Source organism: Python bivittatus, unplaced genomic scaffold (assembly GCF_059951505.1).
Source record: "Python bivittatus isolate LINGU-HERP-01145 unplaced genomic scaffold, Pbiv_v1 ctg000700_np1212, whole genome shotgun sequence".
Taxonomy (NCBI): Eukaryota; Metazoa; Chordata; class Lepidosauria; order Squamata; family Pythonidae; genus Python; species Python bivittatus.
The window spans coordinates 2,744,228-2,771,302 of NW_028277098.1; the positions used below are offsets into that span (position 1 = coordinate 2,744,228).

Consider the following 27,075-nt stretch of genomic DNA (forward strand, 5'->3'; position numbering starts at 1 on the left):
TCTTAGCAACCACATGGATATGTTTTCTCCATGACAATCTGTCCCTAACCTGGTCCTTTATGCCTTCCAATTGTGTACCCATCGCTGCTGAAACTGAGTCCCTCAACCTTGCTACTGGCCATCCTCTTTTCTTTCCTTCCACCTTTTCCAGCATTAGCACCTTCTCCAGAGAGCTAGATCTTCACATAATGCATCCAAAGTATAATAATTTGAGCCTGGTTATTTGTGTTTTGAATGAGAACTCTGTGTTGATTTGTTCAACGATCCATTTGTTTGTTTCTTGGCTGTCCATGTTATTCTCAGGAGTTTTCAAAAGCATCAATACTTTTTCTATCCTGCTTCTTCAAAGTCCTACTTTTGCTTCCACAGAGTGTCACAGGGAATACCACAGCTTGCACTGTTCTGATCTTTGTAGGTATAGACACATAATGGCATCTGAATATCTTAGCCACCAAGTGCTAGTCTGCAGCATATTCCTTGACTGCTTCTCCCTTTACTGTTAATGGTTGCTCCTAAAAGGCAGGAACTACTTCAAATATCTACACTGTCAATTCTAATTTAGTTTCAGTCCCATTTTTTCACTGTGCTTCTTGACTTTTATTACTGGAACTTGCAGATCCTTTGCATTTTTGGCTATCAGAGTAGTGTCATCAGCACAGTACAGGTTATTTATGTTTCTTCCTCCTATTTTGAAATCATGCTCATCTACCAATTCAGGTTCCCTTAATATATATTTAGCATATAGGTTGAATGCTAGATTTGATAGTCTACTATTATTTTTAGCTATAATTTCCTTTCTCACTTTCTGCTCCACAGGGAAAAATAAATGCATCCCTTATTGTGTTTAGCAAAAACAAAAGTCATTTTACTCAGGAAAATCTGTATCCATATTTGAGATGATACTGTTTCTACCTCTTACACTGATGTTGCATCTTACCTCAATTTTTTTTTTTTTTTTTGGTGGCTTCAAGTCAGTTTTTGACTCCTGGCAACTACCTGGAGTAGTCCCTCAGTTTTCTTGGCAAGGTTTTTTGGATGTGGTTTACCATTGCCTCCTTTCTAGAGCTGAGGGGGAATGACTGGCCCAAAGTCATCCAGCTGGCTTTGTGCCTAAGGCAGAACTAGAACTCACAGTCTCCCAGTTTCAATACCTGGCATCATTTTAAAAAAACCATGAGCCTCTGATTCTTTGTTTCTGTGGCCTTTAAAAAATTACAAAGGCTGTTATGGCAATTTTAATGATTTCATTATGAGTTCTTATGGCCAATAATACATTATCAGATACGGAAGAATGTACTAGAAGCTTTTCTTGCTGGTTCCTACAATAGCTGGTCACCTTTGACAATGTGTATGTGTGTGTGTGTATATGTATATGGTTTGAATCAAAGAATTTGAGAGGTTTTTTGAAGAGAGTATTTTTAATGGAGGTTCATCATATGCATATAATTTGTTCTATAAATTCAGCTCTTAATTCTGGATTGTCTCTAAAGTAAAGATAAAGAGGCATTTATTTTGTTTGTTCTAACATTATCAGCCAGAAAAAAATGATGATCCCATAGCTTTTTATATTAGCCCAATAAAAGTCATTCTTTTTTCCTCAAATATCTTTATGTGACTTCTCAAACTAAACAATAGGCACAATTATTCTTTCAAGATTTCTTAACAGGACCCATTGAACTGAAGGGGAGCTTCCCAACTCTTGGGCAGCTACCAGGCCATTACTCCATGGGATTAGTTCATTATGCAAATTCCGAGATAATGTTCTCCATAAAGAGCTCCAAAATAAGGTTCACTGTAAGGTTACAATAAAATGGCAGACTACATGTATCACAGTTGACAGTCCATTAGAATATTCTGTGATGTATTGAATTTATTTTAGACATTTATATACAACATGTTATAAATGTTAAGTATTGAATGAGGACTAGAGAGACCCAGGTTCATGCCCTTCCTCATCCGTGAAAGCTGAGTGGGTGACTTTGGGCCCAGCCCACATGACATGGTAGCTGTTGTGGCAGTAAAAGTAGAGGAGGAAGAGACACTGTATATATTCCCCAGCTCCTGGATGAAAGGTATGAAGTCAATAAATCAATCAAAGTTGTTTCTAGAATTCACAGATAGCATTCAGACTATCCATATGTGCCCAAAATAAAAAATAATGGGATGTAAATTAGATATTGTAATTGTCTCATTAATTGCAAAGGTACTTCTCATGAGTAACTTAATCTAAATGCTGCCTATAATAATAACAACTTGGATATACAGTGGTACCTCGGGATACGAATGCCTCTACTATCGAACTTTTCGGGTTACGACCAGCTCCGGCCGCAAAAATTTACCTCGATGTGCGAACTCTGCCTCGGGGTACAGTCATTTTTCCGCCCTGACACGTGGTCCGCGGCCATTTTTCCGCCCCTGACACGTGGTCCGCAGCCATTTTTCCGCCCCTGACACGTGGTCCGCGGCCATTTTCCCGCTGCGCGGCACCTGGCCGTTTTCCCGCCGCGCCTGGCCGCTTTCCCGCCACGCCGCGCCTGGCCGTTTTCCAGCCCTGCTGCGCCGCGCCCGGCTGCTTTCCCACCACGCCGCGCCCGGCCATTTTCCAGCCCCGCCGCATGGCGCACGGCCGTTTTCCCGCTGTGCCACGCGGCGCACGGCCGTTTTCCCACCCCTGACGCGTGGTCCACGGATGCCAGAACAGATTAACGGTAATTACATTGAACCTTATGGGAGAATTTGCTTCGGGGTGCGACCAAATTCGGAGGGCGGAACGGATTAACCGGATTTACATTGAACCCTATGGGGAAATTTGCATCGGGTTACGACTAACTCGGGATACGCCCAGAGTCACGGAACGTATTAAGTTTGTATCCCGAGGTACCACTGTATAGAATAAAAAGGAAACAGAAGAACTATATAACAATAAAATCTAAAAACAATTAAAGGAGAGATCAAATTAAAGTTACTTTATGCACAGGGTGCATAAAAAATAAAATGGAAATATGTTGTATTGCAGATTGATTTGAAAAGGAATATTATGCTGTTAATCTTAAATAGAGAGCTAGTTTGGTATAGTGTTAAAGGCACTGGGCTAGAAACCGGGAAACCATTAATTCTAGTCCTGTCTTAGGTACAAAGCCAGCTGGGTGACTATTGGCCACTCTCTCTCTCTCTCGGCCCTAGGAAAAAGTCAGTGGCAAGCCATTTCTGAAAATGTTGCCAAGAACACTGCAGGAACTTATCCAGGCAGTTGCCAGGAGTCAGGGCTGACTTGAAAGCACAAAACCAAAAAAAAAAAAACCCTCAATAAGGAACAATTCCTTGAACAGATGACTTGCCTATTTTTATTTTACTGCATTTTGCAACTGGATATATGGAAGCATGGACCTGCAGCTAAGTTTGGCTCCTTGCATCTGTATAACGTGCATAAATGTCAGATTCACATACTGCTTTTGCTTGTTCTTCACTTAATGCTTTAATTGGCTCATGGATGGAAGAGATTAGGATTTTGGATTAATTCCCAGCATTCTTAGTGAGCTTTGTCTTTGAGCATTGTGGTTAGGAATTAGGGTTGTTTTAGCCCAACAGAAATGGAGGATCCCAGACTGGGGAGGATGACTTTATGGTAATATTTATTGTTACCTGAGTTGATTCAGCACCATACTGTTGATCTTATTGTTGGCCTGCAAGAAACCTAGATTTTCTCTTTGACAATCTTCAGTGTATTCTCTGTTCACAAGGCATTTTCTATCCTTTCTGATAGAATCATATTTCTTCTTTATACATTCCCAAAATATTCTTATAAGTAGAAGAAATCCGAAAGCATTGTGTGCCAGGGGGATGGGAGGAAATATTGGCCTATTCATGCGTGGGTGGAGGACGTGGGGTCTGTAAACAACTTCATACAATAATGTGAACACCATAATTTATATATTAAGCAGGATTATCGTAGTTGATTGAGTCTCCAGAGGAATTGAGGGGTGCAGCCAGTATCAAAAGGAGGAGGAAACGAACAACTGGTTTTCATAGTATGCCTGATTATCCTCTCAAATAAAACTTTCCTCTATTAAAATTACTTCCTTCACACAGTGTGTATCAATACTTTGCATGTTCCTCCTATGTGGTAGAATATGGGCAACAATGTCTTGGCTTACCCAGTAGCCCTAAACTGAAATCCTAGCTTGTACAGAATAGTGTGGTTGATGACGCTGAAAGTTGCCGGCCAGAAATGGTCGACGCTTCAGCGGTTCGAGTCCAGCCTTCGCGTTAAACAGGGTGAGCTCCTGTTTCCTCCCCAGTTCCTGTCAACCCAACAGGTCAAAAACTCACGTGAGTAGATAAATGGGTACTCTCACTCCGGTGGGAGGAAAAATGCTGGCGGCGCCTTGCAAAAAGGAGTTGGGAGCAGTTGCCGGTAAGCGTGAAGAATCGCGCGTGCCCGAAAAGGGCGCGAAGCAACAGAAACCCCGCCTCCTGCACTCGCCAGCTGGGCTCTGCTCTAGGAAGGAGGCTCTGGCAAACCACTTCTGAAAAACAATTGCCTTGAAAACTGCAAGGACTCGTCCAAGCAGTCACTGCAGGGTCAGCAATGACTGAGTGCAGACCAAAAAAAAAAAAAAAAGCGTGCTTGAGATAACACTGCTTTACTTGCACTTCTGCCATACTAGTCAACGCCGATCAATATAGTATATTAGCAGTGAAAGCTGCATACTGTACAGGTATGATTAAGGTTGGTAACCTAATCTTAATCTTCTCTATATTGTTAAAAATCTTTATGGGAAAGCTTCAGTTGGCCTCTGCTTCTCATCATGTCTCTGGTCAATATCTAAGAGCCCATCTGGTGAAGACCATGGCATATGGAAGATGGAACTTGGAATATAAAAAGAGCAAATGGTAAAGAGTATGAATTAACAAATGAAATGAGAGAGAGAGAGAGAGAGAGGGAGGGTGTGTGTGTGTGAAACTAAAAGAAAGCAGAAGGATATAGTACTCTAGATCTGAAGGTGGTCTGATCTTGTGGAGTTTATAAATACATATAAGGTAGTGAAGGCTTAATTATGAATCAAAAGGTGAACTCATTCATCAGAAGGTATAGGTTGATGTAATCTACATAGTTGTAAATGTTTGTAAAAGTAGGAATCCATAGCTTGGTGATAGCTGCATGGTACATTCCAGTGAATGGTGATAATGGACAAAGCAGAGATTAGTTAGGAGGAAAATTGTGCAATATTCTGAATGCATCCAAGGAAAAGTGACATGAATGAATGGGTGGATGGGAATGAACTGAAAGAGTGCCAGAAAAGGGACGGTTATTTAGAGACCTGAATCAAAAGGACTATTTGGTAAGTATCTGCTTTAAAAAAAGGTCTACTATTCTCAAATACTTGGTTTAAGCATAAACAAAGAAATGAATATACATGCAAAGAAATGAATATAAATCTAATAGCATGATTGATTTTCTTTTATGATGAAAGATAGAAATAGTGAAGGATACTAGGTGATGGGAAGTTCTGAATGGGGGGAAATGGGCATGGGAGAAAAGTCCTGTATGAAAAAGTATTTGGAAACAGATTAGGCACCTAACAGAATGAATGGACAATGACATAAAGGGAAGATTATGTGGAAACTGCTTGGAATGGAGGGAAAACAGTTGTATTACAGAATGTGGAGTAGAAGAATGAAAACAAATGTTTGCTAGAATAATGGGGTAAAAGAGGCTGTGGATGATAAAATAATTTATTTGATTGCATGATTGCTATAAAAATGAAGAGAAATATATATGAGGAGTAAGAGAAGAAAAGTGATTATATTCTTTGTAACTAAGAGCAAGGTACAGTTAAGATTAAAAGAGGCAGAAAAAATGCAGGGCAATTTTGATGGCAATAGACATTGTTTTGGAAGTGGGTGTAGAGGGCTAAAAAGCGGCATGTTAAAAATAAAAGTGATGAACAATTTTGGGATGAAACTCAAATGAGGGAGTGCTAGAAGAAGTATTTTAGAGATTTGTATGGGAATGATAATGATATACTGAAGAAGTGAACTAAAACAAAAGCTGCAAATATTAGTGGCAATAAAGATCAATGTAAAGAAAGCTATAAATGCTGTGAGAATGTTGAAAAATGGTAAGACTGCAGTGTAGATGGTGTAACTGGAAAAATGTTAATGTATGGACATGCCTTGGTTATGGAGTGGCAGTGTATATAAGCATGTTTGTTTATTTATTTATTTATTTGCATTTGAACATGTATAAGCTCTATTTGGAAGAATCCTTTTATTGTTCTCTTAAACAAAGGTACAGTTAGCAAGAATGAGTATTAACAGGGAATACAGGGAAATTGGCGTGCCTAATACGTGTGTCTGGGAAGGTGTATAGAAGAATTCTTACCAAAAGGGTATTAATTTGAAAATGCACTAAGGCTTTATGTTGAGCAGAGGTGCACACTTCAGATTTTTGCTTTTCAGCAGTCATTGGGAAATGGGTGAACTGGAGAAAGAATTATTATTATCCATTTGATACAGAGAAAGCATGTGATAAATTGAATTAGATTTAGATTACAGAAAGTTTTGTGTGAATATGATGTTGAAAGTTGATTACTGAAAAAGTAATAGTGGTATCTAATGATGGTAAAATATGTGTGCGTATAAACAGATTGCTTAGGAAAAGGTTCAACACTGAGCAGGATGTAGGTACAGATATTCTTGGTTCTTTACTGTGTTGACGGATATAGATATGGTTATGGCTAATTAAGGAATGATTGTGGTGACATTAAATGTGTATCAGATGAGGGTACGAATGCACATGTACCTTTGTATACAATGATGTCATGTTGAATGAAAATCTGAATGACTTGCAGTAAACATTAGATTGTTCAGTGCAACAAGAATCTGAAGATCAATATATCAAAAAACAGGGTAGTTGTATTTGACAGGGAAAATGGAGTGTCATATTATCAGTGGCAAAAAACTAGATGAAGTGGATGAATTTGCATACCTGGATACAATTTTTACTAAAGGTGGAAAAATGGATGGAGAAATTTTTAGATATGGAAAGGCTAGTAGAAAAGTAATGGATAATATGTGGTCTGCTGTGTGGAATGATTATTCAAAGAAGCAAATTGAATACAAAATTGGTTGAGCAGCACAAAGTGTATGTTGGCATTACTTTGCCATACAGAGGATGAATGAGGATCAAATCACAGAACAAATGTATGAAGGAAATTTGAATGGGTCAAAAGGAAGGGGAAGACTGAAGAAGTAGTGGGTCAGTGGAGTTACTGAGACTCTGGAAAAGAAAGGCAAGAAGTTTAAAGGATTAAACTTTGTTTTGTATTAACAAAAAAGCAATGTATATGGAGATGATAGAAGTCAGGATGATTTGTAAGTATAGAAAGGTATAATGGAGAGGTATAATGAGTGCTGTTGGTAAATTATAAATTAGATTTATACATTTCTTTCCTTACCTCATGCTTTCATTTTCTTTGACTAATAATTTCTTACATCTTTTCTGCCCTTTGCAAAATGTTGATCTTCTCAAAAGATAATAATAGGGTGATCAGTATATGTGTATATCTTTCCTCAAAAGGGGATGTATTAGAGGCATTTTATCAGGAATGGAAAGAAGGCACATACATCCTTTTTTTCCAAACCCTTTTTTTCACTCTGGAAATTTTAACAGTGTAAAATAAAAGTCTGAAAATTATAATTCTTTTGTTGTACATTAGCAGACATCTAGCCCTTTTTATGTGATTAAGATACATGGGGCCATATGGAACTCACCCTTGATATCCTCAGCCTTTTTTCCTTCTGATTAATAGACCCTTTGATCAGTTCTGGAAACTGCTTTTTAACATCACACTCCCCACCTCAACCAATACATACATACATACATACCAATATACATATATATAGAGAGAGACAGACAGACAGACAGACGGGGGGGGAGGAGGAGGAGGAGGATTTCATCCTTCTGGTATGTTCTCCTTTAGCAAAGTTTGTGATCTCCACTTAGGAAAAGATAGCCCAAGATTTAAGGGAATTAGGCTCAAATTAAATATAATGCTAAATGTTTCTTCGCATTTCGTTTGCAGGCTATAACTATTGCGGATATTGCAAAGGTCAGGTTGGGTGAAAATAAGTAGGATAAGAACTGACATGCAAGCAGTCCTTCCCTCCCAGTTTCTCTGAAGCTGGAAATTCCCACCAGTGTGGTATTTCCCCAAAGGAAGTATCAGTTGTTGTTTCTTAAATCCTCATTGCTACAAGAGAGCTGTTAAATTAGCTTGGGAACAGCCCTGAATAGATTTTGGGGAACCTTAAGTTAGAATGTACACAACAAAGTCTTTGACAAAGTGGACTGCAATTCACAAAACTATATACCATAATATGTATTAGACTCTAAGTGCCACAAAGGCTTGTGCTGTTTGTGCAACAACAGAGTAATATTGCTGACTACCTTTCTGGTTTCATGTATGGTTGCTTCATCTGTTGCATCTATCAAAAGTTTCAAATGCTTGAACAGGGTACCAAGCAGAGAACCAGTTAAAGATATTTCACTTATAACTGATGAAGTTTACATGTTGATTTGAAATAGCCAAATCTTGGGTTGCAGTTCCTGAGTTTTAGTTTAACACAGCCAGTAATCATTGCTCTTCATGTCATGAGGGGTGGGAGTGGGGATACTGTATCCAGTCCATCATAGTTGATGATATACATCATTTGAAGCATAATATAGCCATAATCTCAGTTCTACGTGGGCAGGACTGACAAAAAATGTATATACTTGCCCTTGTTATTATAGAAATTGCATGTGTCATTTTTATTGATACCAATATTGGCTATCCCTACCGGTTTGAGGCTACTTGGTTCAATAGCCCAGACAAGCTAGTAACATTCATAGGTTCAGCTTGGGATTCTGTGTTAGGAAAAAACACATTTTGGGAGGTTAAAACCATTATGGATTGTTCAATTCTCAGATAACACATATGTTTAAAAAAGCACCATTAACTCTTATTCCTGCAAGCCACCTAGAGAATGTCCTGTTTTGACATATAAATGTATTAAATACATACACTTGGAAATATATAAGGGGGGGCATCTGGTCATTAAGTTATCCCTACCACCTTCAGTCTTACTGTAACTATTTCTTTGAGGCTGCCTTGTTGTCTAAGCTTAGTCTATATTTTTATGCAGTTAAACTAAAGCTAATAAAAATGTGAAAGTCTTGTAATTCACACATTTGGGATCCGATAAATAAACAGTGGGGTCTTTTTGGGTTGGTTGGTAGTTTCAGTACCCCAACTGAGTCCACCTTTTCTTAGTGACACATTGGTGAAAAAACTCTCGGTTACAGCTCGCCTGGGAACCTGGAAATGAAGTCTAGCCTAAATAGTAAACCGTTGATGCACCCTTGTACACATATGATGTTTTGAAACATTAACACAGCTAGAACATTTTGTTGTATTTTGTGGGTTTGGATGGCATATAACTTACAACTTTCACTGAATGGCAGTAAATATGGATCAGTTGTAATATTTTTATATAGCACCAAGCACTGTGGGAAAATTTCTGTGATTCACAAAAGCCAGGCTGATAAATGTTCTGCCTAATAGCAACTGTGATCAAAATTAAAAAGTATTTTTTTAGTTGAAATAGTTTTTCTGGCTCACAAAGATTTTAAAGGGCAAGTGTTGGTAAAATTCAGCATTGCAAAGAAGCTTAAAAACTATTAAAATACTATTGGTCTTGATCCCATTTGCAACACAAGTTATGAAGTCCTGAAAAGAGTTTATTACACAAAACAGACTGATCCTAGGCTGTGCATCTATAGATATAATGAGTAACTAATGTTAATAGTATATAGCACTCCCTTTGCGTGCTGGTACCTTATTGTGTATATTATTTCAGTTGTCCAAATTATTTTGATAAGGACAGATTGAGCCCTAAAGTCATTGAGAAGAAAAATACTGCTTTTCCACTCAATCAACAAAGGGGGATGCATTTGAAACACTGTGCAGCCATTCATATGTCATCATAGCTAAAGACCACCTGCATTTGAAGAGCCATAGAACAGTCGTGGAAAATTGCATGTTGTTCTGTTTTACTGCTGTTGTGGATTATATCTGACCTCACTTGTTAATTGCCAGGCAGTTTTTTTAAATGTCTTAATCTCTAAAAGCCATGTATTTGATGAAAAGAGAGATTCTTCAGTCTCCTGAATCACCTCCCCACTTCAATTTCTCTGCTCTCTTGCCTGCCAGGTGACCAACTGAATTCTGAAGAGAAGAAGAAACGAAAGCAGAGGCGAAACAGAACCACCTTCAACAGCAGCCAGCTTCAGGCCCTGGAGAGAGTCTTTGAGCGGACACATTACCCAGATGCTTTTGTACGGGAAGACCTTGCACGCAGGGTCAACCTCACCGAGGCCCGGGTCCAGGTAATGAATCCAGCACCCCAAAGAACAGAGCAGATGGCTTACTATTCTCATTCATTCTATCCTATTTTTTTCAAAAGAAAAAACAAAAACACAGAGGTAGACACATTCTCCTTTCTTTCAGTGCCTATAAAAAGTTTTTGCTTCAAAAAGTGCCATCTTTCTATTTCTACTGTTTTAAAATGTATTTTGATTTCCCCATCCCCCATGTTTTATTTCATTTTTTAATATAATTTTCTTAAAGGTTTTTAAAAGGAAATGAAAACTAATGCAAACCAATATAATGTAAGGAAAAGAAAAGAAAGAGAAAGAAATCAAAGAGAAAGCTAAAAGTGCAAGAGAGGGGGAAAAGTAAAAAAAAAAATGGAAAAGAAAGAAAAAAAGATTCAAAGAAGTCGCTTCCGATTTTCTTTACGGCAGTTATAAGTACGATTTTAAGTTTACCCCTTACTCTATGGCTACCACATATACTTCACTGCTTTCTATAATCTATTCTGCCTAATCATCAAAACTATAAATCATAAGTTCATTTTTCTGTTTCACGCAAAAAGTCTATAAGAGGTTTCCAGTCAGCAATAAATGTAGATATTGTCTTCCCTGTATTTTATTTCAGTTACATCAGAATGTATATGGAAATTTGCTATAGACACGAACAAAAAAGTGTGACAGAACAATGTGTGTAATAATGAATTGCTATATTGTGGATACAGATGGTTGCAAGAGACATATGCAGTCAGGTGGGGGGAAGAGGCTATCCTTTAGTTTTATCCCTGCCTCCCTATATAGTGGAGCAGCTGTCTCAAAATTTGGCTTAGGCTGATCAGGGACAAGGGTAGAGTTTGGATCACGTTTTTGGCAGGCCAATACATTATATCCATTCAAGTTCAGCTGATGTATGTTACAACCAAAAGTATTAACAGTGTCATCAGGTTGTTACAACAAGAACATTTGAATTTGAGTCCTTGAACATTTAAAATAGTTTCACATATAAAAATAGTTTCACTGATCAGATTGTTTTTTTTTTAAGCTAAAATGTTTTTTAAAATAATGTTTTTAATTATGAATATCAATATTTCTATAGATTGTCATATTATATACAAAGTTGTTGACTTAAATGTCTTATTCTGAGATCAACATTTCGGCAGTTTTCAAGGATCAAGGATGAAATAAGTGGTAAGTGTTTGATTAGGGCACCGTGGCTAGACAAATTAAAACTATGCAGGGCACCTAAACTCAGTCCCTCACTACAGATCTTTCTATATGTTTTCCTGTCATAAATGTCCAGCCTTAAGAGCTAGAAACCTCCCATTTTTAGATTTCTAATGTAAATCAGATAGTAGGTTATGCACAGAATGCCATAGCCTCATCGTCATAGAAGATGAGCAAAGTTACTGAAAAGCATTGTCCTAACATTTTCTTCATAAACTAAAATAGTTATGGGAGAGAATATCATTACCTGCTCCTTTGAAGAGGTTCAAATATCCTCCTTTACTACGAAGTCATTCAGGTTCTGAATCTAAAGGTGTCCTGCCTTCCTGCAGGATTCAGCAGCTACTGCTGTACGGCCTTTCTTTTCCAAGGTAGGAAGACCTCTTACAGAGATGGCATGACGACACCACATTACAGTATAATGTAATACTGATGTTCTTGAGATGGATCCTTTCCAACCTCCCAAAAGCTTATGTGAGCTTCAAGCTTGCACTAGTTTAAACAACATTAACAAAGATAACAAATACATACAAATATAAATAAAACAGGCACTTTAGAAAAGAAAATGAAAGTTACGGATAATTGCAACCTCTATCCTGGAATGAAAACATTAATTATGGAAGTTAAAAACAAGCTTTTCATTTCTACTTAGCAGATATAATGGCCAGCATTTTCTCCAGTGTCTCTTTAATCTCACTCATGTGCATGAAAGAAACTGGAAATTTTGCTTTGGCAGGGTTAACCAGGAATAGGACTGGTGGCTGAACAAGACTTTATTTGTTCCTTCAACATGAAGTGTTCCATTAGAGAAAATAACTAACAGAAATTGCAATGTTCTTTTAGTTACTAAATTAGACATCAGATCTAACCAGTGGCTTTGAAGCTAAATCAGATGAATAATTACATAAGTGGCAAACTTTTTTGTTGCCATATCAGAAAGCGATGTTTGTAATTTCACTAGTCTGAGTAGTGAAATTACAGTAGTAGGAAGTGGACAGCATTTCAGATAACAATGAGTCTCATCCAGCATCTATTTGGAGGATGCTTCCTATTATGATGTTACATAAATGAATTCTATAGTATTTTATATATATTGGCTCAACAGAATCAATTAAAACAATTCAGTGTGGGATTCCATGTATAAATGTTCTGGACATAGTCATTGTAGGCTTCCTGTGATTTCAACAAGCCATGTGTAAATAATTCCTGTTAAACCTAAAGGGCTTAAATGTGTTTTGTTTGGGCTGGATTGTGCTCAGAGTGCTTGTCCCAAAGAAGTAGCAGTACTCATATTTTTGTAGAATATCTTTCTGCAGTAGACTTTAATCTATAAAATACCACAATAGGGGGAAACTATTAGATTCTAGAAGGAGTTACAAACTTTCTCTGCTTTAACCATCTGAAGAAATTTAGGGGGAATGAGAAATGTGTCAAAAATTTATGTGTGTGTTTCCAACTGAATTTATAGCATAGGCATGTTCTAAGCCAAGTAGGGCTGCCAAAAAAAATCTTTCAAAGCAGTGGACTTTACTGAGGTTTCTAGAGGGGTGCCCAGTCTATTTTTAAGTTTAGAAACATATGCTTGCTGCATTCACTAAGGTGATGGCTAGAAGCCTCTGAAAACTGTCAACATTATTTTGAAGAGCAGGGGATGGAATTGCTCATAGGGTGTTTATCCTGATCCCGCTCTAGCAGCTTGTTGATAACTAGATCAGTGCAATAGATGAGGCAGTTGGGAAGCACCTCCACAGCAGGACGAGGCTTTTCTCCTTATTACAGTTACAACTGCTGGCCAAGTACAGTACCAACCATGAAATGCTGGCACTGACTAAACCAGCTCCTACCTTGCCTTTTCTCAAGTAGATTTCACTTTTTAAGTTCAGAAGTAGAAACAATAGCTTCTTAAATGCAGCAGGAAAGGGGAGTACAAAAGCAATTCATTGCAAAACTAAGGATGAAAACCTTTCCGAAATCTAGGAAATTGATGTGAATATGAATAGCCTCGTTCCATTAGATTTGATTATTTATCCAAAGGGTTCTCCTCCTATGAGGAACAGGGGAGCCGTGGTTCAGTCCTCTTCTTTTCTCTCTCCCTTTCCAATAGCATCCAGTCAAATGACAAACGAATGACAAACCATTTCCATATTGCAGCCCAAAACACTCACCAGATCAATTTGAGGCTATCTTATCTATTTCTAAGTGGAAGAAAGTCATTGAAAATTTGCCAGAATGGCACTTTCCTTCTCCATTTGCTCAGTTTGATAGTGAAAGTATTCTCCCCATCTCTGCTTCGTAGATAAACAGGCCACCCAGTGCATATTTATTAAAAATGTAACCATTAAATTTAGCCCTTCGGGTGTGTGGAATAATAACTTTCTTGTTTCTGAAAGATCATAAACTCTGGTTAGATAAACTGAAGTGGTATGGTTGTTTCATCTTACCCTCTTGACCCAATGTCTTAGGAGGGCTTTTTTTTTTTTTTTATGGTAGAGTGTATTCAATTCCCTTACATGAAAATGTGGTTAGCCAGCCCTGCTGCTTTTTGTGAGTGGAGTATTGAAATGTTCCCTGGATCCTACTTTAACATCCCCACTGAACCAAAAACATGTCCTTCTGGCCAATAAAAACACAGTCATTATGTGAACTGAGGCTACCTTTGCTTTGCTGACCGGAGCAGTGAAAGATCTGTTTTGATTTTGATGTAGAAGATTGCAAGACCTATTACCTGAAGTTGAGCCAAATGACGGATGCACAATATCTTACTGTAGGCAGAGTTTCTGCTCTACATATTTAGCTCTGTTTAATTTTGGGCTTTAATTTCTGACTTTCGTTTCTCATCCTCTTGTTGGTATTGAAGTCTGAAATAAACAAAGACAACCTGCAGCACCAAGGATTTTCACCCCACAGTATCTGACACCTGGCTCTGGCATGCTCCTCTTCCTAGGTGTGGTTTCAGAACAGGCGGGCAAAGTTTCGCAGGAATGAGAGAGCAATGCTGGCCAACAAAAACGCATCCCTCCTTAAGTCCTACTCAGGTGATGTAACTGCAGTGGAGCAACCAATCGTACCTCGCCCAGCGCCAAGAGCCACTGACTATCTCTCCTGGGGAACTGCCTCTCCTTACAGGTGAGTATTTCTTTCCTGCCATTCATACATAACCTGAGGCTGTCCTAGATGAGATCCACATAGCTAAGGACCACAGAAGCCTGTCTCAGTTATGAGCTGAATGAAAGCAATTCTCAGTACCCTCAAGCAAACAAAAGTTCCTAAGATTCTTCAGGAGAAGCAGTGATTGGCAAGCTAGTTTAGAAGCAAACAGCATGGAATGTCCTTTCGATGCCCTTCGAACAGTCACTCATGCCCTTGTTATCTCCCAGATAGACTACTGCAATGCGCTCTACATGGGGCTACCCTTGAAGAGTATCCGGAAGCTTCAGCTGGTCCAGAATGCAGCTGCGCGAGCTATTTTTGGGGTCCGAAGAAGGACCCATATAACACCATTGCTCCGTGAGCTGCATTGGGTACCGGTTTGCTTCCGGGTCTAATTCAAGGTGTTGGTTGTCACCTTTAAAGCCCTACATGGCATGGGGCCAGCCTACCTGAGGGATCACCTCTCCGTCACGATTGCAACCTGTCCCAGCTGATCACACAGAGAGGGCATGCTCCGGACCCCCTCGGCAAAGGAACTCCGACTAGTGGGGTCCAGAAGGCGGGCCTTCTCTGCTGTAGCCCCCGCCCTTTGGAATATCTTGCCCCTGGAGGTGAGACAGGCCCCCTCACTCCTGGCCTTTCGGAGGGACTTGAAGACCTGCCTCTGCCATCTGGCCTGGGGTGGGGAGGGAGGTCATCAGATATGGGGTTGGCTAGCCCCCTAGAGGCCTGGTGTTGCTTCCATCGGCCTCCTGGATTTTTCCTCTTCCTTTATTCTGTGCAAATGTGTTTTTATAAATTTTAACTAGATATTTATTTATTGTTTTAATCTGTTGTAAGCCACCCAGAGTCCCCCATTGTGGGGAGATGGGCGGGAATAAGTTTGATAAATAAAATAAAAATAAAATAAATAAACTTGTAGATTATCGTCTCCGAACAGGCTACTTTCTAGCCAAGATACCAAGCATAAGTGGAAGGAGGTATAGAAAAATAGAAAGGGGATAGTGCTGAGAAAGGACAAAGAAAGTGGATTCTATGGAGTTTGGCAGCCTTTTCTGGAAAAACAAGGATGATAAAGGACAGTGATTGAGTAATGGGACGCCCATTGGACTCACTTGCATTCCATTGGGACTCTTGTTTGTTTACTTGGTTCAAATAGCTAATGATTAATATTCATGATTAATGGGGGGGGCTTCTATTTATAAAGCAAAACATTATAGCAAGAACCCCCCCCCCAAAAAAACCGGTATTAGAGGACTACTTGATTTGGTTTCAGTGTCCGATTTCATATATCATGCTAGCCTTTGGTTTGTTTTAATCATAGTTTGATAAACAAACCACAGAACACTAGTCTACCCTAAACTCTAAGCCATAAAACATAATTTAGAATCCACAGTGGCTGAGTTCACGCATCAGACTGTACAGTATGGCTTGGCTTAGCATATTAAGGGAATACAGAAAGAGACACCGGTTTGGGGCAAAATAAAGAGTCAGCAGCTGAAATCTGCAATGTTTTTTCAAGATAAGCATCCTACTTAGATGCCGAGTGGTGGTGCCAAGGCTATGCTCTAAGGAGTAGGCAGAGCCAGGACATCAATTAATGTGATCTATTTAAAGTTAACTAAATGCATTTCCTTTGATTACTCCTCAACCTCTTCAGAGAAAGTAACACTAGGCACGGGGACACTCTTTGAAGCCATGCGTGGCTCTGCTCCAATATGCCTGCTTCCAGCCCACGCCAGGGCTTTCCCATTTTACTGATTCTTCTTGAAACTTCCATAAATATCCTCTCTTTTGGAGGTTGGTTGGCTGGTCAGTCTGTAAAGTGCTGAATGGCAGGGATTGAAAAGCAGTTCAGCCCTTCACACACACATGTGTACCTTTGTTGCTACATACAACTTTGTTCACTTTATCTATCTGTAAGGCATGCCTGACCTACATCTTGGGGATGGGAGGAGAATGGTGTCAGGTGAAAACCACCCTGAGCCAAACGTTGCTCCCAGCCTCAGAAGTAGGGGGTGCAGCTTGGCTCTCTGTGGCCATTTCTCCAGCATTTCTATTGGACAGACTGCTGTGTCATCCTTTTTCCATCTGTGCAGTTCCTTCCCAATTCATTCCAGGCAATTAAGGATCAAACCCTGGACATGATGATACCACAGTGCTATGTAGCCAACATGGCCGAGCTGTGCTGGCACTGCTCAGGCCCATTACAGCAATGCTTTCTGTGCTGACCATTACCCAATCCTAGCCAACTGAGTAAATTCAAAGCCACAGACCCTTAATCTTTACTTTTTCATTAATCTCTGAAAAATGGTTTGGTGCATCTTTGCCATTTTGGCTCAACACTGATTCATTACATCTCTGCTCTTTTATACCTGGCAAGATGCCCTTTTAATTACTGACAAATTATGAGAAAAGGTCATGTTTCCTCAGTAATTGGCTCCTGTGCCCAAAGGAAGAACTGTTCCCAGGCCTAATCACTGTTGTTTTCTTCTCTTATACCATTGGCAGCTCTTTTGCCTACCACCCTCAAGGATCATCCTTTGAAAGTATTTTTTTTTTCTTGAAAAGAAGAAGAAAAAACAAAAGCAAACAGTGTTGTGCAAAACTCATGGGAAATGCTCTTGGCAAAGCTCTGTATAACAGAGTAAAACAAACAAAATAAATGTGGACCATGTTTTTGCTTGGTATGTCATCTTTTTTTGATTGCCAGTAAGCCTGAGAAAGGCAGGGCAGAACCCAAAGACTGATTGATCTGGCAAACAAACAGTAATGGGGTTTAAACCACTGGGAATATCTCCAGCACCAGACTCTTGGAAATGAGTGGGTTTATTTGAGGAACTTGGTGAACCTAAAGGAGATTAGTTCACTTTTCTTCAAAGAAGTGGGCATTGAACCACTGGAACAAATCTGGTGCACCAGTTCTCAGAAGTGTTCATTACAGATACCACTGGTCAATGCCTGATTAAAATTAAGCTCTCTCACTCAAAACAGATTTCCAGGGAGCTCACAAAGAGACAAGCCTACAACACACCAGCATCACATACAAAGAGTGGGTGCAGAAAGCAAGGTATAGCCTTCTGAACACTGCTGGAAACATTTTCCCAAAAACCAAAAATGGCTCATGCATCAGAGTCATGGTGCACAAAACAAAGCATACCCAAGCTTTCTATCTAAAACAATCATTTCCATCCTTGTGATGCACAATTACTTCTTTTCATTTCTGCAGCAAGTCATTAATCATTTGATGAAGGCAAAGAGCTTAGCTTCTATAATTTGAGAGACCTAAATCAAAAAGGATTGGGATGTCTTCAACTTCTAGCTGAAGGCATGAACAATGTCCTAATGAGCCAGTACAGTAGCACATGCAAGCCAGAATTCTATCTCCAGCAGTGGACTGCTTAGGAAGCCTATCACATTCTGGTGAGCCATTAAGATTTATGAAGGAAGTCATATTTAGAACTGAACAATGATTGAATAGCTATCAGTGTTGGCTTGACTCTGCTACCCATTAACTTCTCTGTGAGTTGACCTGCAGAAAAAGCTGCTTTAGAACATGTTTTCCCAAGTGTAAAAACCACAAAGTCTGGCAGAGCTCTGCCTTGGTGCCTCTGCATCTCTGACTCAACACCTGGCTTCTCTCAGAAGGGGAGCAGCAGATGTGCATTTGGGAAGCTGGTGCAGCTCAACTGCAGGATGAAGAGAGAGCCCAAACAACCCTTTGCCTGTGTCTGCTTTTTGATAATGGCTGAGATGGGTAATAAAAGGAGAGTTTTGTGACCAAGAGTTGAACCAATATTGCTTCTTTGTTTCTAACGAACAGTATTTAGGGACATCCTTAACAGAAAGAATACCTCACATATATTTATCAGAGAGCTACTGAATACCTATTTAGCCCCTTTCCATTTAGACTGTTGTTAACTTCATGTTGATACAGCTACCATCACTGGTTCCTGGCCTATGTATGCATTGACACCCCCCCCATTTTTTATTTTTTTTTTGGGTTGTTGTTGTTCCAAAGTCCTTTCTTGCTAACTCTGAAGAAATTGCTGGCAAATAGCTGGTATGAAAATATCTTGGGTCTTAAACAAGCCAAGGAAGGAATAGAATCTGTTTCCTAAGAGCAATCCAGAAGCTGGAATCTCAGTACTGTACCCTGCTCCAGAACTGCAGTCTCAGGATGTCTTCACAGTCCAAAGCTTAGCTGAGAAGTGGTAGTTGAGATCCTCACTCATGAATGCCATTTGATTTGCCACCACCACACTAATGTTGAGGTGGATGATCCCTGCAGTACAAGATACCTAATGAACTCATTTGGCTATTTATTTCTCCCTCCTCTCACACTTCGCAAAATAGCTCCTCATCCCTCCTAAAATGATGTTTACATGAGGAGGTTTACATGCTGTGGATGTAGTATACTTAGATTTTAGTAAGGCATTTGATAAAGTAGACCCCAGCCTACTTCTTGACAAGATAAAACAATGTAGGATAGACAGTACCACCTCCAGATGGATTTGTAGTTGGATGACTAACCTCACTCAGTGTGTGGTCCTTAATGGAACTTCATCTACATGGAGGGAAGTATGCAGTGGGGTACTCCAAGGTTCTGTCTTGGGCCCAGTGCTCTTCAACATCTTCATAAATGACCTAGATGAGGGGATTGAAGGGGTGCTCATCAAATTTGCAGATGACACAAACCTGGGGTGACTTGTGCTCCTGCACAGTCTATTATTTTTCAATTGACAAGCCAATAGGTTGAGAAAATATTGTCAATGTATTATATCTTGATTTTAGCAAGGTACTCCATGCTATTTTGATTAATATGCTCCTTAAGTGTGAGCTGGATAGCATGATAATTAAATGGATATATAACTGGCCTGAAAACAGAACTCAAAGAGTGTTCATCAGTAGTTTTGCATCAGACTGGAGGAAGGCATCAAACAGGTGCCTCAGGGTTCAATCCTGTGTCCTGTACTCTTCAAAATTGTTATTAGTGCCATGGATGAAGAAATGGAGGGAATGCTTATCAATCAGGGAAAATCACACACATTTTAAAAGGAGTGGAATTTTGTTCACAAAGTTGCATGCATCATCTTGACTTTTTTTTCCCACTGCCCTCAGTGCAGATACTCCAGATGATGTTAAATTGAATAGTGTGGCAAATACTTGCTATGAGCCATTGCGAGTCAGAAAACTACTTTTGACATACAGCAGGAAATGACAGGTGACAATTGTCTTTCTGATGGACAGTTGCCTTTCTTATGGGAGGCATGTAGAGGATGATGTGCATCCTAACCTTGAGAAATGGTTAGTGGTCTGTATTCACATTGGGGCAACTGGATAGTATGAAAATCAGCCGTTAGTCACCAGCACAAATTGGAGAGCAGAGGGCTGTTCATCAGGCTTTGCCCTGAAAACACAATGATAAGGCCTGAACACAGCTACTAGTGCCTGGTTCACACATAATGTTAAGCCATAGCCTGGATGCCTGGCTTTATACATCATGTTAAAAAACAGTTAAAAAAAAATCAAACAAACCACATCATGGCTTAATTTGATAAGTGAACAGAAGAACTGTATTATAGGTCAGAGGGCTCTGTTCATTTTCTAGAGAACCTCTTTTTTACCCAGCTGATATACACGTTTTCTTCTTAGGGTGACCCCTTTCCTCTGTGAAAAGTGACAGGACAGTGGAAGTATCATTGCCAAGAGCTGCAACGTCTCTCACCTCCACCCTGCCACCCAAATCTCAAATGCCTTCCCTTTCACAAACATTGCCTGGATCCACCCTTACAAATGTTGCTTGATGCCTTCCCAGAATCCTGTAGTTAGAACTATTGAGCTAAAGTGTCTTGTCCATGAGAAGGAACAGTCAGAGATAAAACTTCCAGATCTCTTCAGGTCTCTGCAGGTACATGTTTAACAGAGTCATTTAATACCTCCAGCTTGCTTGTCAAGCTCTGCATGTGGACATTGCATACTGAACAATTAATAAAAGCACTAGAATGGAGTGCTGGCTCTACTTCTACTGATATACAAAAGGACCTTTGCATTCCAAGGGTCTTTTTTTTTTTTAAGCAGAACTGTATAGGATGGACAGTCTTTAGATTCTCAGACTTGAAACTTCTTTGCATTTTGCAACTACAGAGAGAGCAGAGAAAGTGCCATAAACCTGTATGAGAAGATATTTTGCTCCATTATAAATGTTGTTGCTAAATTGTGATTGTTTTAATGCAACAGGAGACAATTATTATGTACGCAGGGAATTATAACTTTTTTAAACAATTACATTCAATTTAAATCAGTTTGGTTTTCTTCTTGCCCCACCCACTTTTTGAGCTGTGGCCCCAGGCACACCACTCCAAGATCAGAAGTGCTCCTTGGAAATAAAGATTGGCAGATTACAATTACATAATATGGCTGTAAATGTTGGTCTCCAAGCTTCTGGCCTTCCACTTTTATTAGTAGCTTGATCTGCAGATGCCATGAAAAGTTTCAGCTGCTGAAAATCAAACTGCAGTGAAAGACTTGAACAGGCTACTCAGTTGTTTTTCTGGATAATTGACATACCTCATGCAGGTCACCCGCATGCATGTGAATTGTAGAATTAAAAGATGATCTGGTGTTGTTGCTGTTGTTTTCCTCCCTCCCCTCTTCTTTCTCTGCCTCCCAGCACTGCCATGGCTTCTTATTCTGCTTCCTGTACCAATGCCAGCCCAGCTCAGGGCATGAATATGGCTAACAGCATTGCAAATCTGAGACTGAAGGCAAAGGAATATAGTTTACAGAGGAACCAGGTGCCAACCGTGAATTAGAGGGCAACAACCTGCAAGATCTAGAAAGAGCAGCCCTGCCTGGGGCAACTGTCCTGCTTTGCCATTTGTTCAGACCTAGAAAGCACACCAACCCAAGCTGAAGTTTTGCATTGGGAATAAATGCAGGATCCAAATGAATGGGAAACAGCTTCCAATGTGGCTCTGCTATTCCCCCACAAAATATTGCCAAAGTGCCAAGAAATCTCTTTTAGCTCATCATAGTGGGAGCTTCTTCAGTGAAGGACACAAGGCTTGAATTCATCCTAGGAATGACTGCAAATCCAAAGTTCACTGATCCTGCACTTGAACTCTTCTGTTTCTCCCATTGGACCCTTTTCTTCGGTGTTTGCCCCTCATCTCTTTTATTTGAAGCCTTCTTAAAAAATACTCTGAAATGTTATGCCAAAGATCTTCATGGTCATTGATGCTCTGATCCATTCAAAGCACAAGGGATCCCACCTGATGTTGTGACCACCAGCATATGCCTGATGCCTTAGCATCCAAACTTTTATGTCTATTGACTAGAACCTCTCCTTCTGTTAGCTGTTTGAAGCCAATTTTGATTATAGATAAGTGTGTCTCACTGTTTATTCTGCCACAACCTCTTTGATATTGTTATGCTGGTTTCCAAAGAAACTCTAAATATGAAAATATGTTATTTTGAACCAATTTCTGCCAGTGTAGGAATGTACAAGTTTTCAAGTCACATAGAACAGTTCATCCTGGTGAGAATGTATAGGAATGTGATTGAGATATTACTCTGTGAATTTGAAAAGCTTGTACAAACTTACAAATTTTGGAAAACCCAAGGAGCAGAATCCAGATGTGCAGGTACTATAAATGGAAGCTAGTTTTCATTGCAAAAATTAGAGGCCTTAATCCAATACAGAGACAGGCGTGCTTAAGCCTATCGTATTGGACTAAGTCTCCACATACTTTCTTTGCTACTTGTTTTGTTTCATGCCGCACTCAACAGTATTGTCCTGAATCATTTGATTTATATATACTGTATATATTTATATATATAAGATATACATGCAAGCTTTGTGAGTTTTCTTTTTTTTAATTAAACAAATAAAACGAACTGAAAGCATTCTAGTTGTAAGTGGGTCCTGTAGAATTTCTAAAATAATCAGTTTCTGCTGTGTTGTGTTGTGAAAGACAGCTGTCAGGAGTAAAGTATGATTCCCTCAGGCAGAAAGCAGAGATTGCTTCTCAAGAGGGCACTGTATATGCACATTTACCCAGATGCGTCATGGAATACGACAGCCCAACAGAGCTATAGTCAAGGCACTGGTCTGCAATATCCTTTCTTCCTAGTTAAAAATGAAACAAAATAAGCATACAGACCAAGCTTTTCTAGCAATTCCAACTTTTTCCTTTTCCATGAGCCGGCTGATCTAGATACCTCTTGCAGTATTTAAGAAGCTCCAGAATGGTGAAAGAATTCAGAAAAGAAGAAACTGGAATATTTTGATCATTACATTTTACTGTATGGCGATATGTCGGGAGTCCCTTCCCTGCAGCAGCAGGTGAAATATTAGTGCCCAAGTGGGAAACCTGAATCAGTCCTCCTTGTCTTTCCAACTGATTGAGCATCATGGAACAGATTCATTTCCCACATGCATATTAATAATGAAGAATGTTTATCAGCACCAATGGGAAGGGAAGTCTTTCCCCAGCTGGGTCTGAGCCTTGAGGAAAGTCTGGTGGAGTGTCTGAATGGGACACTCACCCCTTGCACCCCAAGAAAGGTTGTATGTTTCTTGTGTCATTTGGTCACCCATCCTAGTACAGATTTTAGCTACAAAGAATAAGACTACCATTCTATGATTTGGATTTGTGAAGTTTCACAAATCTCTGTTTCAGCTGTTCAGTACAAGAATAGTTCAATTTTTACAGACCAAGCTGCAGGGACATGTTTTGATCACTTTGAACTGGAGAGAGGAAGACACTAAGTCCCAATCAACCTTTTTTTCTTTCCTGTTCAAATCTGCCTCCTTGTTCTGCTGGTACCACTTTTGCTCAGTCTAAACCAGCAGTCAGGTACTTGCTACCCAATAATTTAACATGCTACATAAAATATTCAAAAATAAGTGTACAGATAACTTAGATTTGAATTCACAGAATACTGTACCATGTGTGGAAGGGGGAATTTAATCCTCCTCATTTAAAAACTCACACAGAGAGACACAAACAAATTGAACTAATAACAACTATAATTAAACTTCCACCAGTGCCAGTGGAATGTTATTGTTAATTGTTGGGAAGGGATCAGAACTGAAGGGGAAAGGATTACCTTTTTATACCCACAAAGCTCTCTAGCTGGATCACTCACCCCATGTTTACATTTGATTAACACAAAGAAACAAACAGCGTTGCATGATGTAATGGACATATCATGTAATTTCAACCTGAAGTTGGCAGGGGCAGAGAGACAAGACATTGAACTAAGGAAAGTGTTATCACTATCATTACCAGAACCACTATCCATTGGTTGCTCTGTCTAATGGTTCTTCGTCCTTTACATTCACCACACCCCATTATTGACAGCAGTTCAAATGCTTACAGTTTTGAGGTCATGATTAGAAGGCACCAAGCTTGAGGGCTGGCCTAGCCCAGATTTCTATTGACCATGCCCTTAACTTTACCAGGATCCAGCCATGACAAAATTTGGCTGAGCTGGACTCAGATGTATCAGGTTTCTGGAGGCCCATCAAGTTGGCCAGAAGGCTTGGCTAGCCAAAGCTAGAGCAGGCACCTAGCAGGCTCTTCTCTTGATTGGCCAGGTTCCACTTCCACCCTCCAAGAATCAAACGCTTGGCCTGATGAAATCTGGCAATCTTGCCCAATACTGCTCAGAAGGTAGAGTTGGCAAGTGGTGAGGCAGCAATTTTGCAGATGTGTCATTTTTGTCTGATTTGTATTTCTTGTTGGATGAAATGTAAGGATCCAGCTGCACTGTCTGAGTACAGCCAATCTCCAAAATAAGTGAAAAGGAAAAGTCTTTTCGCTATCCTGTTGTCATTGGAGATCAGTCTCCCATAAACTGTTCTGAAAAGCCAAGCCTAGCATGGGAACGTGAAACTTGGGAAGTAGAGGAAAATGCTAAGTGAGCATACCACAATTTTTGATTCTCTGGATCAAGAATAACCAACAGTTTTGTGACATTTTACAGATTTTTTATGGCAGAAGCATTTTTGGACCATACTGTACTTAATCAGGGAATCCTTCAGTTCCAAATAAGAAAAGGGCTTGTTTTCAGTTGGAGTGGTGCTGAGTTAATATGGGCTGATGATTGTAGGCCAACGTGGAACCTCTCTCTGCTCCACTTAATAGGCCCAGCTACATGGAAACCGACTGAGAACAGAATTGTCCTGCTGCTGAAAGGCTGACGTCTCCCCAATAGACACTCAACTATCGTACATTAAAACATGAAAAATACAAATAATCACAAGTTTGTATTTTTAATTTGCTAACATACAATGAAAAAAGTCCTCAGAAAAAAATGAGGTGAGGCATCTTTTTGGTATAAATAGGTGCTGGGGAAAACAGTACTGACAGTTAATGGTTCCATACAAAACTCTTCCCCTAGAAATCCCTGGGTCCTACTTTTTAGATATTTAATTATATAATTCAAATAGTATGTGCTTTCCCTTAGGTGCTCATAGTTAAAAAATTAAATATCTGTTCATTTATAGAACATAATATCCAGAATACTAATTATTGGACAACAATAAAAGAGTAAACTATATCATCAATTCATTACCCTCTTTTTAAACTAACTTGGTCAGTTACCATTTTTATTTATATTTCATTTGAATACAAACAACATGGGAAAAGAAAAAAAATGTGTAATTAAATAGTTCGCAATATTTATAATCTGCAAACATGCATCCATTCCAAACAATGTCGGTCTTCGGAATCTATCCTTCCACACTGTTCGTTGGGAAAGAGTTCAGTACAAAAAGTTTTGTTTATATTTAAATGTAATAAAAGAAATTACATGTCTACAAAGAGGCTTCCCTTGATTTCTTCTATGGATAACCTATTTGGCAAATTCTTTATTAACATACAGCAGCAGCAGACTGGAGTACTGGGGAGTTGGCTGATTTCCAATTGTTCATCATCTCCATCCGTGCTGCTGCCGATAAGAATACTGAACATTCTTTATCCTGCAAAAAACCTGTCACTTTCCCACAATCCTTAAACATTTATTAGAAAGATTAGAATTGACTTTTAAATTTTATTTTTAAATTTTTGTTTTTTATTGTGTTTAAGGGGAGAGGACTGACACTGAGCTACTAATTTCAAAATGCTGTCCTTAACCTGGGTTTATAGCGATTTGGCCAGGGAACCACACCAAACAGCAGTCCATTGTGCATTAGTAAATATTATCAATAAACATTCCCAGATCTGTTTCCCAGATAAGTTTCAAGCCCTCAGTATAAATATATTTGACACATACCTGCTACTGCTAACTTTTTGAGATCCAAGAATAATAGATTTGATTATAGACTTAAATGTAAACTAGACTTATAAATTATAGACTTGATTATAGACTAGACTTGAGGCTATACAAAATTTTCATTTTCTTTGATTTAGGTAACTTTTCATTTCCTTTTGCTTGGATAATATCTACACAAACATTTAAACTTATTTCAGCTGGAACCAAGATAGTACAATACAGTCTAATGGACCCCAAAGGGTCCATTCCAAAAGATTTACCAATATAGAATAAATCTCCAGCTTCATTTATATCTTTTTTACTCCATCCTTCAACTTGAATTATTTGAACTTTGTTCAGAAATAAAGACTGTAGTAAAATATGACAAATAAACCAAAAGTGTAGGGGTGAGATATTTGTTCCACATCCTCCAACTAAGCAAGGTGATTTTATAAAACAAGTTAGCAACTGACGTTACCTTTTTTGAATGAAGATCTAAACAAAATTAAGCCATTTTCTAGCTCCACAAACAACACAGGTCTAATTGTATTTGTATTGCCAATTAGGAGAGAGTTCATCATTAAATACAGATTGATCCCTAATTGTCTTAGAAAATCTATACTTTTTTTTCCCTACAATCATATCAAATGTCAACCATCTATTGCCACTTTTGAATACTAGAAGGCAACAGAGATTCTGGATCATTTTTCTGAGACAGGAATAAAAGCCTGGGCAATGCTATCCCTACTGAAGCCAATCTTCCTGGTAAGAAAGGTTACAAAATGTTCTACACTTTCTATTTCTATTATATCAATTTTATAATTAGAATGTAGTTTTTAGGTACAATTAAACCCTTTCAGGTTATAATCCCTAAATATTTAATATATGGATGATTAACAGCAAATCTTGACAAGAATATGTATTTCCTGATAATAACTGTATGACCAAAGAAGGAAATTAAATGAGAGTAAAATGTTCAACATTTGGTACAAGCTGTCCCTGGACCATTTGCAATTCCCAGCCCT

General features: G+C 39.1%; 1 protein-coding gene across 1 annotated transcript in view; it reads left to right on the forward strand.

The window, feature by feature from the left end:
• Positions 1 to 25,537, forward strand: part of PRRX1 (paired related homeobox 1) — a 73,085-nt gene extending 47,548 nt beyond the window's left edge. The window contains exons 2-4 of the mRNA XM_088153440.1: positions 10,257 to 10,432; positions 14,583 to 14,764; positions 21,462 to 25,537. Of these exons, the coding sequence (XP_088009566.1) occupies positions 10,257 to 10,432; positions 14,583 to 14,764; positions 21,462 to 21,603 (500 nt within the window). The 3' untranslated portion in view covers positions 21,604 to 25,537. The remainder of the gene's footprint in view (positions 1 to 10,256; positions 10,433 to 14,582; positions 14,765 to 21,461) is intronic.
• Positions 25,538 to 27,075: the final 1,538 nt, after the last annotated feature.